The 18773-nt window shown below is 37.1% G+C and overlaps 1 protein-coding gene across 2 annotated transcripts in view; it reads right to left on the bottom strand.

Moving 5' to 3' along the window:
* The window catches only part of RABEP1 (rabaptin, RAB GTPase binding effector protein 1), an 84913-nt gene that overhangs the window by 10645 nt on the left and 55495 nt on the right, over positions 1-18773 (bottom strand). For both annotated transcript variants that reach the window (XM_074319646.2, XM_074319647.2), the window contains 6 exons: positions 17149-17327; positions 14872-15003; positions 9524-9991; positions 8150-8254; positions 6286-6402; positions 1105-1203 (listed from right to left, as the gene is read on the bottom strand). In XM_074319646.2, the coding sequence (XP_074175747.1) occupies positions 1105-1203; positions 6286-6402; positions 8150-8254; positions 9524-9991; positions 14872-15003; positions 17149-17327 (1100 nt within the window). The remainder of the gene's footprint in view (positions 1-1104; positions 1204-6285; positions 6403-8149; positions 8255-9523; positions 9992-14871; positions 15004-17148; positions 17328-18773) is intronic.

Here is an 18773-nt window from a genome sequence, read left to right as displayed (position 1 = left end):
GAAGCTATCTGAGCCCATTCTCTGCTGTTTCTACCAACAGCTTAAAAGTAATGAATCTCTTTCCCCATATCCCTGAACTACAGAAGGGCCAGTATCACTAGCTCAATGGAAGTGGATGACACAATCCAGACTTACATCAGACAGGGCATGTACTCCAAGACAACTCCTCATTCCTCACTATGCATTCAGCAGGAGGCAGGAGAAACAAAAAGAAGCATCTACATCTTTCATTACATATACAGATGACCAAGCTCAGGGTCACTGTGAATGGCCTAAGAACCCCCAACATGAGCCATCATCAAGAGGAGATATGCTTGCGAAATACAGGACACTTCAGTAGCTCATTAAAATGGGACCGGCTCCTACTCTGTTTGCTGATGTATAAAACAATTTTAGGAACTTCCTATGAATTTATATCAATTTATAAGTTATTACAATGAATTTGAGTATAAAATGAAATTCTACAAAAGTGTTTAATTTCTGCTAAGTTTTAATACTAAGTCATTTAACTTAAACATATACATACCATGTTTCCCCTGAAAATAAGACCTCGCCGGACAATCAGCTCTAATGCATCTTTTGGAGCAAAAATTAATATAAGACCTGGTATTATATTATATTTTATTATATTATACTATATTATATTATATCCTATTATATTATATCCTATTATATTATATTACATATTATATAAAAGCTAGTCTTATACTATACTAAAATTTTTTTTACTATATGTTTTACTATATAATAATGTCAGGACAGCCAGTTAGCTCTGTTGGATAGAGCGCAGTGCTCTTAACAAGGTTGCCGGTTCAATCCCCACATGGGCCACTGTGAGCTGCGCCCTCCATAACTAGATTGAAACACCTACCTGACTTGGAGCTGATGGGTCCTGGAAAAACACACTTAAAATAAATAAAAGTTTAAAAGAAATAAATGATGTCTTTACATAATAATTATGTCTACATAATCTTGTCCATTACTAGCGTTCAATATGCCATGGAGAACAGTAACCACTTTGGTCATATCAAAGGTGATTTCAAGATACAACACAAAGGACTATATTTAATATAGTTAAATACGTTTATTTAAATGTTAACTTACCATCTGTTCCTGAACATCCCTCTTTGCTTGGGAAAACCCCTGCTGTAACTCTTCAAGTAAGATCTCAGATGCTTGGGCTCTTAGGACAAGTGCAGAAATCTTTGGGGGGAAAAATGCATACACAGAAAATAACACAGTTAGGAAACCAGTTATTGTAAAACTAACTCTTCCATCTCCTGCTTATTTAATGTCCAGAACTGACGTTTTATTTGTTCATTATAACCCACTCATCTTTCATTCAACAGCTACGTGTGCATCTGCTGTGTACAAAGCCTCAGCCGTTCAGGTAACACAAAGCAGTAACAAAAGTCCCTGGGGTCATGTGCTGCCATTTAGATGGGTCTCTAGACATAGATACAGATCCATGTGACCCAGTTATAAGTATTAATCTTAAAGGAGCTTAAAAAACAAAAAAGAAAAAGAAAATTTGAAACTCTGTCCACAAAAAAACCCCCAAAAAACACATAGTTTAAAGGATAAATGAAATATTTTCTGAACAGTTGCAATCTTCTACAATGGTTTACTAAGAGTAATAAACACATGATTAATATTATTGAACTCCAAACTCCCTTGAATTAGTTTTAATGTTCCTGGGGAGAGATTTATGTGAACGTTGATGACTCATACATAAGAATTATAAAAATAAAAAAAATTTGTTTAGGTATTTAAAAAATTGTCAGAATTCTCTTCCAATAGTAGCAAATTAGATAATGTGAACTAACCTCTCTATTGAGAATTAGGAAAACAAGACAAAAATATAAATGACATCTACTTGAAGGCACTGGAGAACAAGGCAAAAAGAATCACAGAGCCAAGGACCAGAATGAGGACACCTAGAGTTCAGTGAAGCATCTGGAACAGCCCTTATTTAGAAGAATGTGCCAATTCCAAAAGAAACAGATGTGAAACTTAGAAGCTGAGCAAAGAGTTTGAGAGCCCCAGAATAGGGTGACAAAGGTTAAGAGTTCAGGATCCATTATACAAAGGGACTCCTGTACATTATATTGTGTCCCAAAATGGCCACAACCAAGGGTAAAGGAAGAATTTAAAATAATACAACCATCACAAATTCATATAATCTCAATTCCTATAACCAGATTAAGGTGATCCAGGATTGTTAGTACAATTGTTTGCCTGCCTTTTATAAGGAAAATGACTTTATGTTATTTCAAAAATTCTTCACATACAATGTCTAGCACTCAAGTAAAAATGCACAAGAAAATATGATAAAAAAAAGGAAAAGATAAAAACAAACCTGATAACAGAAACAGATCTACAATGAATCCAGATGTGAATTATTAAAGGCAGACTTTAAAATAACTATACTTGATATGTTCAGAGATTTAAAAGACAAAATTTTCCAGAGAACTGCAAACAATGAAAAATTAACAAATGGAAATAATAAACTGAAAAAAAAAATCAGTTACCTAAATTAAAAATTCAATGGATGAGTTCAACAGATTAGACCCATTTGAAGAGAAAATTAGTGAACTAGAACATAGATCTGAAGAAAGTAAACAAAGACAAAAAAAAAAAAAAGGGAAAAACAGGAGAGATTAAAAAAACCATGTAGACGCAATGTGAAGGTCTAACATATATAAATATTTGCAGAAATAATGGCCAATAAAAATAGCTAGTGGAGCTAAAAATAAGCCTATGCAACAACTCTGCAATTTCACTCCAAGGTATACTCAGGAGAAATGAGTCCGTATGTCCACATGAAAGACGCATGCAAGAAGATTAGAAAATGTATTATTCATTCACAATAGTCAACATCCAGAAACAACCCAAGTGTCCTTCAACTGTAGTATAAATTATGGTGGTATATCCATCAAATAGAATATACATAGTATTAAAATGTAACTACTGATGCATAGAATAATAAAGACGAGTCTCACAGACATAATGATAAAATAAACCAGATGCAAAAGGCTGCATCCTATATGATCCATTTATATGACGTTCAAGAACAAGCAATGCTAAAACATAGCATTAAACTTCAGAATACTTGTTACCTCTATGTATATGCGGGTGCGGTATTTATTTATTAGGAAACAGCATGAGGGTATTAGAAATGTCCAAGAGGTTTACCCTGGTAAAACTTTTCACATATTGTACACTTAACATTTGTGCACTTTACTGGATATATGTCTCAATAAAAACAAGTTTTTTAAAGAGACGTAATTAACGGCTGAGGCTATTCCAATTATGATGCAAGTCATCAATTCAGAGATCCAAGAAACCCCGTGAACCCCAAACAGGAGAAATATGAAGGAAAAAACACCTCGGTATATCACAAACACTGCCAAAAACAAAAGCCAAAAATAACATCTTTAAAACAGTCAGGAAGGGGTGTCCGGTTAACTCAGTTGGTTAGAGCACGGTGCTCTTAACAAGGTTGCTGGTTCGATCCCCACATGGGCCACTGTGAGCTGCACCCTCCACAACTAGATTGAAACAACTACTTGACTTGGAGCGGATGGGTCCTGGAAATCACCTCTTAATACAAATAAAAGTTAAAAAAAAAAAGTTTAATAAAAAATGAATAAAATAGCCAAGAAAACAATCACGTTTTACCTTCAAAGGGGCAACAATAAGACATCCAGCTGACTTCTAATCAGAAACCTGAAAGCCAGAAGCAATGGAATAATACCTTCAAAGTGCTGAAAGAAAAAAACTTAAGTACTCAGAATTCTATAGATGGCAATAGTAACCTTGTTGAATGAAAGTGGAAAAAAAAGATATGTCTAATAAACAAAAATATGAGAGAACACAGACTTCTGGGACTGTCCGAGATGGACTAAGCACAATATGGCCTTTCTCTCCCAATTACAACTAAAAACTCTGGATAAAATACAAAAGCAACTACCTGAGGACTCTGAAAAATAAGCAAAAGTAGACAGTCTAGGAAGGGAAGTCAAAAAGGGAAGAAACGATTCATACAGGAGTGAGTTTACAGTTTGGGGTTTTTTTTTCCTACTTCCTTTTCGGCTTTAATCTGAGGGTTGCCCCAGTTAAAGCATCAACAGCTGCAGCAGCACAGGAGATAAAACTCTTTCTGATCATGGGGCCTCACAGGGCCAGGACAGGGTCTCTGTGAGCTGAAGAGCAGAGGTAATCTGAGAGATAGCTAGAAAAAGGATCCCCTAATTCTGTGTATAAACCAGCACAAGCCCCACACTCACCTTTAATGTATACATACGTGTACAGATCCAAAGGAGCATTGCAAAGGCTTTTAAAAAATGAACTGACATTAGAACTACCACTCACAGAAGGCAAGACAGAACCTGTGACGTGAACCTAATCAGACGAACAGAACCCAGAGCTTCACAATAAAATATTCATAATTCCCAGGATACAATATAAAAGTACCTGACATGGAAAGAATCAGGAAAATGTGACTGATTCTCAAGAGGAAAGAAAATCAACATATGCCAACCCGATGATGACCGCAGCTAGAATTATCAAAAACTGTAAAGTAGCTATTGTAACCATGCTGCATTGGATAAAGGTAAGTATTTCTGAATTGAATGAAAACAGAGTTCTCAACAGAAAAATGAAAACTAGTAATATACAAAAGAACCAAATGAAGATTTTACTATAAATTACAGCATAACAGAAGAGAGTCTCAAAACGGACCTGCCCATGTATCTTCACTTGATGATAAAGACGACCTTGCAGAGCAGTGGAGCAAAGATGATGTTTTCGCTAAACTATATAGGAACTGGGTGTCCATATAAAAAATAAATAAAAGTTTAACCTTATCTACAGCACATGCCTAAAACTGTTCTAGATAGGTTTTAGATATAAATGTGCGTGGACTTAAAAATAAAGCTTCTACAAAATATATGAAAAGATCTTCATAATCCCAGGGTAAGAAAACTGGGGCAAAAATCACTAATCATAAAGAAAATATCAATAAATTTGACCTCATTAAAATTAAGAACTTCTGTTCATGAAAAGACACCATTAAAATAATGAAAACAAGATATTGGGTAGAAAACATTTGCAACACAAATCATTAAAAGGCATAATAAGATTATATAAAGAACTCCTCTAACAAATTAGAAATACAAATAACCAAAAAAAATAAAATAAAATAAAACACAAGCCAATAGAAAAACGAATATAAGAACTTGAGAAGGAATCTCTTTCTCTCACACACACACAAAATGATATATACCAATAGCCAATAAACATGAAAGATGCTACATATAACCTCAGTGGTCATCAGAGAAATGCAAACTAAGCCACAGTGAGACGCACCAAAATGGCTATAATTAAACTAACTAACAAAATGAAGTCTGTCAAGACTGGACCCACAGGAATTCTTCTCATACATTGCTGGTGGGAGTATAAATTCATACAACCAATAAATGTGTGGCATTTATTATCTACTAAAGTTGACATACATTTTGAACATTGTGACCCAGGCATTTCACTCCTAGGTACATATCCAGTAGAAACATGCACAACAAGCCCTCCCAGAAATTTCAAAGTAGAATTATTCATAACATCCCAGAACTGGAAACAATCCAAACACTCACTGTGATATATGAATTGTGATCTATCCATACAATGGTACAACTGTACAACATGAAAATGAACATACTACTGCTACATGCATCTCCCATGTTGAATGGAGGAAGACAGACACAAAAGAATACAAACTATATGATTCATTTGTTACAATAAACAGACAAAACTAATCTAATGGTGTTAGAAGTTAGGACAGTGTGGTTACCTCTCGGGGAGGGGTGGTAAGTGGAAGGGAAAGGAAGGCTTCTGGGGTACTGGCTAATGTCTATTAACTTGACCTTGATGGTGGCCTGGTTACACAGATGTTAGTTCTGGTATGTCTGGGTTTTTACTATGCATGCTATACTTTTAAAAAGTCAAAGAGAAGATAATTAGTATCTTTCTTGTCAGCAACTTTGTTGCGCAGCAGCAAAACCAAATGAAAAACAAAGGGGAAAGGAGAATCAGAACTTTCTGATATTCATTAACCAGCTATGTCAAACGTTATATTTTTAACATCTATAAAACAGATACCAGAGAAAAACTAGGAAAAAAAGAACTGCCACATCTTCAGGGCAAGAAAGAAACTTTACTGTTTTCAAATGTTTTAATTTAAACAACCCAGTCACCTCCCGCGGTCACTTTCTAAAAACACTCATTTACCTGATGACTTGAGTCTTCAGTGCTCTGCTTGATGAAGTCCTCTAGTTCCTGTTTATCTTTCATTGTCTTCTCTAACTGGTCATTTGCTTGCCTTAGCATCACCTGTAGTTTTTTCACCTATGTAATTTTAAATGTCAATTAGAAGGAAGTACCAGAATTTTTTATATACTGAAAACAATCCATAACTCCAGAAAATTTTTTAAAAATCGAACCTTTCCTTTCCCTGAAGAACATAAGAGACTTGTCAATTCAGAAAGAAATGAGATGGATGGCCTAGTTCAATGACTGTACTATGCTTTACAGTTAACAAGTCATTTTTCACATACATTATCTCATTTGTAAATATCTGCTTTTCCTCCTGGGTCCTCTAGGCTAGGACACCGGCCTCCTGGACTCTAGTCTATCGTCTGCCTCCAATCTATAATCCATATTAACACTACACATTTTTTTCTAAAACAAAAGGCAAATTGTATTACTATTTCCCTATTTAAAATAAATCCCTAAATGCCTCCGAAAGTACAATTTAAATCCCTTCAATCATCACCCCTCCCTCAATGAGCTCGTAGTGGCCTTCCCTCTGTAGCTTCCTCTCCCATGAGTTTGTCACACACACACACACACACACACACACCATGGCCAGGCCCATGAACTACTCACACTTCCTAGAACACATCATTTTCCTTCATAACTCTGTTCCTTTGTACATCTTTCCTCTCCTTGAATACCCTTTCCCCCACTTCTTTTCCTAATTGATTTTTACTCCAGCTCTAAACCAAACTTAGCTCACGTGTTACCCACAAGTGTTACTCAACTGAGCCCAGAGTTAACTCAGATGCCCTGCCCCTCCTCTAGCTCTACGTGCACATCTCAAGAAAAAACTATCCTGCCTTGATGGCTTGGTGGGCCACACTGAAAGCTCCTCAGGGCAGTACTGTGCTCTGTCTGTCCCTGAGTGCCCAGGATTCGGCAAAATGCCACGCACAGATGAAGCACCAGTAAGACGCCTACTGAAATAACTATGGGCCCAAGATAGACCAATCCAATGCCATAGTATCAGGGGCCAACTATATTGGTTTCACAAATAGCTTTAGAAATTTCTTTTAAACCATCTACAAAAAAAGCATATATGCAAAAAAGCAAGCCAATGGCATTTGAAAATATTAAACCATCATTCTAACTGCTTAAACTTATTTTGAAGACCAGGTGAACAATCTTCATAACAATCAAAGAACAATTTGGAAATATAAGAAAAAAAATTAACTTTTTTTTACATATACTTTCGCAAGCCCACTCTCATGAAATTCTACATTATTTCCTAAATGTTATCAAGGAACCCATTATTAGGCACTGTATTTGGAAAGGTACTCATCAATCTCACCAGATCTGCCTAATCTTAATTTCTGTAACTCTGTAAATTAACCTTAATCAATTCAACACATTTATGATAAGAAGTAGGTAATAAACAATGAAGACTCCAAATACTGATTAATTTACATTCAATTAAGCTTTTATTCAATTAGGGGCAAAAGTCAACCTTTTACCTCCCTAAATCTCCATATCATAAAGCATTTCCCATGACAACATCACTTTCAGGCCGTGGGCAGAAGGGGCAGGTTGGGAGGGAAGAGAAAGGAGCTGAGCTGACCTGTGTAGTGCTGGGCAAACTAATGAAACAAAGATACAGAAAAGCAGAGGTTCTAAAGTGCTCCCAGTGGAAATGTAACTGACATACATGCACCACATTATTTCATATTTAACAAGACGGATATACTTCATAAAGCAAATGGGAGAGAATAAAAACACAATTACTTCTGCCCCTCCAATGAAAACGACAACCGGTCTGGCATACCCAAAAGACACTCACCTGGTCTCTGGTTTCAGCCTCCTGAATCTGAATTCCTTGTAACTGTTTTTCATAATTGGAACACATATCACAACGTCTACCAAGTTTATTTCCAGCATTTTGTACCTAAAGGGCATCAAAATTACCTCTTATCAGGTAGAACAAAGGAATTCTACATCCCACACTTGAGCACAGGTACAGTCTTACCTACTCATATGTTACTCAAAGTAGAACATGGAGTAAACAATTTCTTCAGGGACTTATGGCAAAAAATACAACACAGGGTCAGATTCTAAAAAGTCGTAAGCTCCAATGCAAGTATGATAGGAAAACAAGGGACACAACTTTGCCACCAAGAGGCTAAGGGCTACAAAACAGCACATTTGAGGAAAACACAGAGTAAGCAAAAGGTTCTACTGTACTCTTGCACTCACAATTTAAAGCCAACCCAGGAGGGGGATGGGAGGAGGAACCAGTACCCATTAACCGTCTCACCTGCTCCAATTACAAGTGGGTATGAAACTATTAAGTCGCACCTTCTCACATGTTTTGCACAAGACCAAGGAGAATAGTTCCTTTTAGGCTTAATAAGCTCTTCCACTTACTGATTGACAGCTACTTTAAAGAAAAGTAACCCCAAGCAAAGGAAAGCACTGGAAGTCAGAAAACCTAGATTCTAACCCAGGTTTGGCTGCTAAGTCAAAGCGGAAACTTCAGCAACTCACTTGACCCTCTGAGCTCGTTTCCTCATCTGTAAGTTGGGGACAATCATATCCTGACTCCTTCATCGTTATCAGAAAACTCAGAGATGTGAAAGGCTCTGTAATCTGTAAAGCACTATGCAAGCATATACTTAAGTTTTTATCTCCTAATCTTACTTCTGAATTTGCAAATACTATTAGTAGAAAATTAACCTCATTAAAGGTTGCCTTCTTTTCTCTCCCTTATTTTCCACCCCCTCCTGTAACTCACGCTCAGCATTGACTGCCGACAAGCACCTGCACTTTAGATCTCAAGCAAAGATGAAAAAGTAGGAATCTTGTAATACACTGAGACTATAGAAACTGCAGAGCAAACCAAATTCAGGCTACTCTAACTTAAACTCAGCTATGCTATTCAGGCAGACTGCTCCCACTTCCGAGGTGCGGCTTCAGGTGAAGGTCACACTAGCTAGTTAGTTCCCTTAAGTGATTAGCTAGTTAGTTCCCTTATCCATCACAGTCACCTAGAACAGCCAAAGCAGACTCTGTAAGGGTCAGACAATAGGGGTTAACATCCATCTGCGGGCAACATGTGAAGGTCTGACTCCAGGACTATCCTCTGAATGAACACTAAATCCCAGAGCTACCCGGTATCGCTCAAAGTAAGCAGAAGGAAAAAAGAAAGACAACTTACCTCTTTCTGCAGGAGATTCCACTCTGTCTCACTGACTAAGCGGTAACCACTGGGGGACACGTAAGCACTTTCCACACCCTGCGTGACACTGGAGAGGAGGGACGCCGTCTCTTCTTGTTCTGGTGTCATTGCCTTGATTGCTTTTTCCTGATCTTTGGTTAACAGAAATCCACTTGGCATTTGCAGTGACCCGAGGGAGGCGGTATCAAAGTTCTCAGACACCGAATCTGCTCCGACCAACGGTCCAAAATCCGATTCATCCAAGTTTCCAGCAGATTTTGCTTTGTAGTTATAGCCTAAAGCTTTGGATTGCAGTGAGCCTGAGGTTCCCAAGCTGTCTGTAGACTGTGCTCTCCTGAGTCCATCTTTAAACATGTCACTGTCCGATTTACTGAATGGATCTCCAGAGGGCAACAGTAAATCTGCATCTAAAGAATGGACTGAACCGTGGGTGCTATCTAGATGCTCCTGAAATGTGAACATACATATTGTCACGTTAGGCAATTCTTTATATTTTAAAAAAAAACAAACTACCATATGTTAAAAGTATTTTGCCACGTGTTACACATGATAATCATTCGTGTGCTACCTTCATATATTCATTGAACAAACATTTATTGTCTTCTATATGCTGGGCACTAAACCAAGCACTCAGGATAAAACTGTGAGCAAGACACAACTTATATCTATGATACAACAAAATACAACTTGCGTCCTGTGAGCTCAGGATACAACTGTGAGCAATCTCTGACCTCAAGAAGTTTACCGTTTCATGAAAAAAATAAACAAGCAGGCTGTGAGAAAATTATATTTAATAAAATGATAGGCTACAAGCTATGTACCTAATGCTTTGGTAACTCAGGAAGAGGAACTTAGTCCAGACATAAGGAGTCAGGGAAGGTCTCGTTGCTGGTTATGTTGCATGTGAGGGGCCTGTTGTATATCCAGGGGCAGATGTCCGCCCAATACAGGGACATCTAAGTCTTTAGACAGAGACTTGGTAAGTAACCATCATATAATGATAATTATAAAGCAGCAAATCAGAACACCTAGGATGAATCTGTAGGATGTGAAGAAGGTGAAGGGCTGAATCCTGAGAAACACTAACATTTTGGGGATGGACAAGATTAGCCAGAGTGGCAGAAGGGAAACGGGAAATGTGGTATGCTGGAAACCAAGTTTCACGCAAGGTGGAATCAGCACGCTACATGTGGTGCACTAAGTGAAAGAAGGCAGACACAAAGGTTACATGTGGTTTGATTCCAACTACATGAAATGTCCAGAACAGGTAAATCCATAGAGATTGAAAACAAGCTAGCAGTTGCCAGAGACTGCAAAGAAAGAGAAGGGGGAGTGACTCCTTAATGGATATGGGGTCTCCTTTTGGGGGTGATGAAAATGTTTTGAAACTAGACAGAAGTGATGGTTGCCTAACATTGTAAATGTATTCAATGCTACTGAATTGTACACTTTAAATGGTAAATTTTATGTTATATGAATTTCATCTCAATTATTAAAAAATGTGGTGCAGCACGTTCCCAAAAGCACACCAGTGCCATTCTATGATGAAGTTGCATAAGCTAGTGGGGAAATGAGCAAAACAAGAAAAATTTAGTAAGTTTTTCTTGACACTAAATGTACTAGTCTTTATTTTATTTTTATCTTGTTTTATTTTAAGAAGGGCACAGCTCACAGTGGCCCATGCGGGGATCGAACTGGCAACCTTGGTGTTATCAGCACGACGCTCTAACCAACTGAGCAAACTAGCCACCCCTATCCTTTATTTTAAAGTAATAATAGCCTTTCTACTTTTTGTTGTTAAACACCGTTCCTTTTATGATCTAGAAAAAACTGTGGAATATACACTTTTTAAAATGTTTTAGAAATATCTTTACTTGATATTATAAAAAGTTGACAACTTTTATGTTAATTCCTCCATTTCTTCCTTTTTAAAGATATTTTTTATTCTGTGACATTCAGGTGACTGAGAAACACAAATCTAGTACATATTAAGCTAGCTATGGCAAAGGTTCCAAAGAAGTATCCTAATACAAATTGGAATGAGAACCTATTACCTAAGAGACTAATATCTAATGTTATCACATACAAGGCTGCTGTGACACAGAAAGAAGGTGATAGGGGCAGAAAAGTTGTGATGGCCATTTTAAAAACACCAGACTACCATGATGGTAATACTGTATTTCCCCGAAAATAAGACTGGGTCTTATATTAATTTTTGCTCCAAAAGACGCATTAAGGCGTATTTTCAGGGGATGTCTTATTTTTTCATGTACAACAATCTACATTTATTCAAATACAGTCATGTCATCTTCTTCTGGAACATCGTCATAATGTACTAAATGCATCCGTCTGGCTGACGATCTTAACTGGGGCTTATTTTCGGGGTAGGTCTTATTTTTGGGGAAACACAGTAGCATGAGGAACATATACTTCTAGAAGTGCAAACTGATACAATCTTTCCAAAAGATGATTCAACAATATGTTCTAATACCTTAAAAATGTTTATATCCTCATTAGAAGTTCTTTTCCCAAGAACTTATACTAAGGAAGTAATCAGATAAATCCATAATGATTTTTGTACAAGGAAGAATGATATATAATAGTATTATGGCATTACTTATAATGAAAAATTTTATGCTAGTAAAGCAATGGAATCAACTTGACTATATATCAGTGTGTAAAATTATGTTTTTTATTTCCTGTATTTTACGATGTTTTGACATTTTGGGGGCCTTGCTGGCCAGGGAGAGACTGCCACTCCCAAGCTAGCTAATTCCTAAATTAAATAACTTGCCTACAAACATGCTGTTCATATACAAATCAATCAGTCCCAAGTCCATACCCCAATCAACTCCTTTATTTAAATTTTACACACCAAGCCAATATTTCCCCAAAGCCCACTGAAATTATTCAAACTTAGCCAATCCTATGCTGTTTACACTGCCCTGCCTTCCCTTTTCCCTCAAAAACCCCAATAACGGCTGTGGTCCACGCTTTCCCCTTGCTCCTGCTTCTGCCTCATGACCAACTCTGGTGCTACATGGCTCTGCATGGTGTGCCATGACTCCATGTCTAAATGGACTGTGAAGAACATTAAACTCTTCTTTCAATGGCATTGACTTCTCCATGTCGTCGCTCAGTTACCTTTTAAATTAAAACCTGCGCACAAATCAACAGTAGGAGAAAGGAATTATGGTATCCTTACATGCTGAAATATATCAACCATTAAACATCACTTCTGGGGAAAACATTTACTGATGTGCCAAAACCTTTAAAAACAGGTTTACATGGGGAAAAAAAGGATACATAAAACATGTAAAGTTACATTTGGATTATGTTTAAAAAGTACGAACAGAAACACATATAGGTTAACTTTGGAAACGAAAAAAGAAAAAAATGGAAAGGAGAGGTACATACCAAAATATTACTGACGGTTTTCTCTGGGCAGCAGAATTACCTACTAGTTATTTTTATTTTGTATGACCTTACTGTATTTTCCAAATTTTCCATAATGAACATTTATTAGTTTTGTAGTGAGAAAAGTATAAAGAAGGCATAGGGTCCTACAAATTTAAATGTTTTTATCGGTAAATCTGACTAAATCTCCCAAACATTCCATATTAACTTTAATCCAACAGGCTAAAGTAAACCATCATGACTCTCAACACAAAGCAAGTAAACTCAACATTCAAACTGCAAAATACCAGATCTGAAAGTCTAAAAGATATTTCAAATGTTAGAAATGTTATATAGAATATACTGTATAGATCTGTTAAGAGAGAATCAAAAATAAAAAAGCTTCATTGAAAATCACAACAATTCTCCCTTTCCTATTTTCCTGCTAAAATATTTTTGGAAAAGTTTGAAACTTTTTCAAACATCCCTGGACACAGGACTGCATGACACAGAACCCACATAATATTTGGCAGTATCTAAAAGTTGAGACATTCTCCTGGGAATCTATTTTTTTTTTAAAATGCACAGTAGAATTAGGTCAAGTAGTCCTTGGTGTATGAAAACAAAGAATGTAGAAAAACAATTACATCATACTTTTCAATGTCCACTAGGATTTTTTAAATGATTTTTAATATAAAACAACCCATAAACATGGAAATATAAGCCACCAGGAAGTAGACTATACATGGCTAAGAGTAAGTCTGCAAACTAAACAGACACATGACACCTCTGAAAGTAAGATAAGACCCTTATCTAATTTAACTGGTTTAGCAGGTTGGGAAAGGAGGTGGGAAAAGGAAAGTAAGTATGACATTCTAAACAGCAGGGACAGTATAAACAAGGCAGATGAGCACGTAAGTAGAAAGGTCTGGACAGCATAGTAAGGCTGGAAGGGTCCTTCAACTGTGAAGGCCCTCATATGTCAAGCTAGGAACCTCTTTAGTTTTTATCCTAGAGGCAATAAGAGAAGCATTTCCTTCATTGAAGAGAAGATATCACCATGAGGCTTGAAGAATGAATAGAAGGATTTCAATACTCAGAAAGGAAGAGGGAGGTAAGCATTCCAGGTGAAGGCACCAACATGCGTGGTGGGGGGTGTAGCATGAGAAAACCAATGTGGCTAAAACAGTGCATAGTATGAAGGGCCTGGATTGTCTGAGTGAGAAATTTGTACTTAATTCTGTAGGCAATGGGAGTCAGTGATGGTTCTTGAGTAGTGGAGTGGCCTGACTGCAGACACACTAAAGAAAAATAAATCTGACAGTAACACTGAGGGTGCAGTGCAGTGCTAAAGACAGGAAACCCAGTGAGGAGGCCCTTGGCACAACGTGGATGAGAGGTGCTGAGGCCAAAGGAACCCCACCTCATACCTTTCATCTCTAGGTCTCTCCAGTCTACGCATTCCCAATACCTAAAATGTTCTACCCTACCCCATCACACTCTGCAAAATGTCACCTACTGTTCTTAGGGCCCAAGACCTAATACTGGTTAATACTTAATGTATACTACAGGGAGTTAATTGTTTCAATACTTTAGATAGTCTCTTTTAAACAAAAAGCTCAAAGTATTAGCAACATTAATTATTCCTATCAAAAAAAGATTTTGCAGATATTAAAGATTTCTTCTACGTTTTAATTTTGGAACCACTGGAAAAAACAACACCTAATCATTTCAGAGACTGAGAGAGAAACTGCATGTTTCAAAGAGTACTATCTCTAATACCATAAAAATGATTGGAAGTAAATATTATTTTATCTAATTTTCAGCTTGTAGCTATATACTTCCCATATGAACAATATAACTGATATATGAGAAGCTAAAAATGGTAACATCACGTGTAGACAAAGATTTTAATTATAGATTCACTATACCTCTTCATTTGATAACTGGGCTGAAGATTCTTCATGAGTTAAAGCACACACGACTGGTATTTTTACTTCTTCCTCAATATCTGCTTTTTTGTGATCCTTTCTCTTATTAAGTCTTTGTTGTTCATCTTCCTCCTAAAAGTTAGGGGGAAAAAATATACATATTACCCATGTAATCTATATTTAATGATTCATGGAGTTCTTAAACCACTCAAAACAAAAAGGAACAAGAGCTTTATGATAGGAGAAAACTGGACACTTAAGTTTGTTTGTTTTGCAATCACATCTGAGGGCATATGGTCATAACAAAATATTTAAATGCTATAAGCATAAAGTATGAACCCTTGTAAAAAGAAGAAATCAGGGAACAGCTTCCAAGGAAAGTACAATATGAAAGGCAAAACAAAAGCAAGCATACCAACCCTTCTTCTTTAAATGATCCAAGAAAAGAAAATTTACGTAGAACATTCCTTCGGATTATTATAGAAAATTAACAGAAAACATGTACAAATTTTTTGAAACACAAAAGGATTCAAGTTGATGTAATCATTCACTCATCAAAGGTGAGTAAGATACCTACTCATGCCTAGTGGCAAGGGACAAGCACCCACACAATTATAATACTATACAAGTATGTATGTTTTTCCACAATGACTGATTTCATCTGAGGGAGCTAGAAAAGGGGGCCCAAAGAAGGTACCACTTCATCTGGATCATGAAGCATCAGTAAGATGAATTTGCCAACTTTGTGAGAAAAGACAAGCAAAGATTCCAGGGAGAAAGGAAGCAGGGACAAAAGTACAAGGACACAAAAGAGCAGAAATAAGGGGGGATACTGAATAACCTGATGTGACTATAAAAGAGGGCAGGCACATGAGAAGAGAGGTATATGGGAAGGCGGTGGTGATTTAAGTGCTTAGACTCCGGAATCAGAACCTGGCTCACACCTCAGAACTGCCATTAGTCCCTACTTCACTTGGAAAGCACTGTTGTTTTGTTTGTTTGTTTGTTTGTTTGTTTGTTTGTTTGTTTGTTTGTTTCCAGAACTACATGAGATAAAACTTTATATATAAAGCCTTAGCACAATGCTGACATATAGTAAAAGCTCAGTAAATGTTAACAAAGGCCTTACATGACCAGCTATAGGAATTTAGACTGTTTTAATGGGGAGCAGGAGGGGCATGATTACATCTGTACTTTAAATCTTTCAGTTGACTGTGTCTACACACAAGATGAATGAGTCAGAATTAAGAGACAGAAAGAACATTAAAAAGGAAGACACTTCTGAAAAACAAAATCTAACTTAAGTTATATAAGGTAATTTAAAATATTTCTAGAAAGACCTAGGAAAGCTTCTACATAGTTAACTAGGGAAATTACTGCACACATACACAACGCAGTGCAGGATATTAGCTGCAACACTGTTTGAAATGACACACACGCACAAAGGAAAGCATCTAGACGCCCACAAGAAGTATTAAATCCATCAGAGTACATCCGTGCTCCCAGCCAGTAAGAATGAGCTAGATCTCTGATGTGAAAATATTTCCAAGGTAACACTTACGAGAAAATAAGTTCTAGAATAAATACTTATACTATGATACCAGTTGTATGAAAAGAACCATCCTGAACATACATTTATAAATATATACTCGTAGAAATGGTCTGGAAGACTACTTTCCAAGCTGATTACTTTCGATTACAAAGAAGATGGTTACTTCTGGGAAGGGCGGTGTGGGAGATGTCAAAGGACACATTTTCACTTATCACTTCATATTTATTATTTTACTTTGTACTTTAAAACAAAATATTTTTAACATGAGGGTGTATTTGTATATTACTCATATAATTTAAATAATTTTTTAAACTATAAGGAGGAAACAGGATCTAGGGTATGCAGTACTCTAGACACCTGCCTTTTCATATCACTCAGCCTCTCCATCCCCACCCTGTCACCTTCTAATCAGGCTTTGAGAGCAATGTCACAGAAGAGTGGCCTGGATTAACACACTTCAAGAGCCCTAGGAGAACTCGACAGAACTGAAGAGAAAGATTTTCTCAGAAATATGCACTGCTGCATCCTGAAGTCTCTGAAGAGGATCATTTCTAAATCAGTTTTTTTTCTCCAGACAAGGTCATTTCTAAAGTTGAAAAACAAAATCCTTCAAACGCAGCTATTATGCTTTTAGAAATGGCATACTTGACCTTATTTCAGGCTTAAGTCAACCTCTAATATACATAAAGTAATGTAGTCACGTGTGTGGGTGGGGGGTGGAGTACCTGATCTTTTTTTTTCAGTTCTTCAACTTGTCGGAGCTGTTCTGAAGTTAGCACAATCTCCATTCGCTGCATGTCCCTCATCAGCAAACGCTGAGATTCCAGAAACTGGTCATTAGCCTTCTGCCACGTGTGTTTTAACTGGTTGTGTTGTTGTCGCTCTTGCTCCAAGAGGTGGCAAACTGTAGGAATCCCCCAATCAAAAACACTGAATTTTAATGGTAGGCAATACATTATTTCCCAAATTTATTTGACAGTAAACAACAACAACAACAACAACCTTTCCACAGTGCCACTCACATAACAAGTGTTTTAGGGAATATACTTTGGGAAACATTGCTCTAAAGTCCCAAGGTAGAGTAACCATTCTTAACTGTCTTTAGTGAAGTCTGATAAATATGTTATCCAGGATCCTTCTTGAGCCCATTTAGTTTTGACCTCTCAGGATAAGTCAGAGAATCTTTGTAAACACTTGTGTTATTGACATCCATCAGCTCAACCATCTTCTACCAAAAGGTAGCATCATCTCTCTACTCATCTCCTTAGGTCCCCAAGCCAGACACCTAAGAGACAACTCAGACTTCTGACTTCCCCACCCCAAACACAAACAGAAGCCTCCTAATGCCACCTCCTGTGCAGTGCCACACAGCCATCTCTGCCTGAGATCAGCCCCAGGGCGCAGACAACTACAACTAGTCCCTTTGTTAGTCTTCCTGCCATTAGTTCTGCCCTCTCTGTTCTATCCTCCACACTGCTGTTAAAGTGAACTTTCTAAAATTCAAAATTAGTACCATCACGCTCAAGTTTAAAGCCTTTCAGAAAAGTCAGACACAAAAACCACACATTGTATAATCCCATTTATATGGAAATCCAGAGTAAGCAAATCTATAGAGACAGAAAGTGGATTAGTGGTTGCCAGGGGCTGGGGGGAACGAAAATATAGGGGGTGTCTGGCAATGGGAACAGAATTTCTTTTTGGAGTAATGAAAACGTTCTGAAATTAAATAGTGGTGATTGTGCACAACTTAGTGAATATTTTTTAAAAATCACTGAATTGTATACTTTAAAAAAGTGAACTTCATAGCATGTGATTTATATCTCAATTAAGTTTTATTTCAAGGGAAAAAAAATGTTAAGCCCTTCAGAGGCCCCCTACTGCCCACAGGATAAAATCCAAAATCCTTAGCATAAGGTGTCCTATCTCACTCCCATTTTGTGGCATTGCCTCTTGTATCCTATTTTTGCTGAACTACACTTCTTACACTTCCTTACCTTGTAGCACCACATACAAATGACCTTGAATGTTACTCTCATATCTCACTACCTGACAAATACCTATCTTTCAAAACTCCGCTTAAGAACAACTTTAAGAAGCCTACCTGCAGCACTGCTTCCTCCTAACACGCCCCCAAGCCAGGCCCCTCTCATGTGCAGCTGCACCACTTTGGCTGCATATCTAATTCCCCCACTTAGGCTGTAAATTACACTGCTACTTAATTTTTATTTGTCTTCTTTTCATTAAAATACTATTTTTTGGTGTGAGTTTTTCAGTATGGAAATTAATCTATCCCCTTACTCATTTTAATGACCTTCTCAGATCCTTTTCCAGATATATTAGGAAGATTTGG

This window comes from Rhinolophus sinicus, chromosome 12, assembly GCF_057876585.1.
Source record: "Rhinolophus sinicus isolate RSI-liver-muscle chromosome 12, RSI-T2T, whole genome shotgun sequence".
Classification (NCBI taxonomy): domain Eukaryota; kingdom Metazoa; phylum Chordata; class Mammalia; order Chiroptera; family Rhinolophidae; genus Rhinolophus; species Rhinolophus sinicus.
The sequence above is the reverse complement of the archived record's forward strand: the minus strand, read 5'-3'. Positions and strand labels throughout refer to the sequence as shown.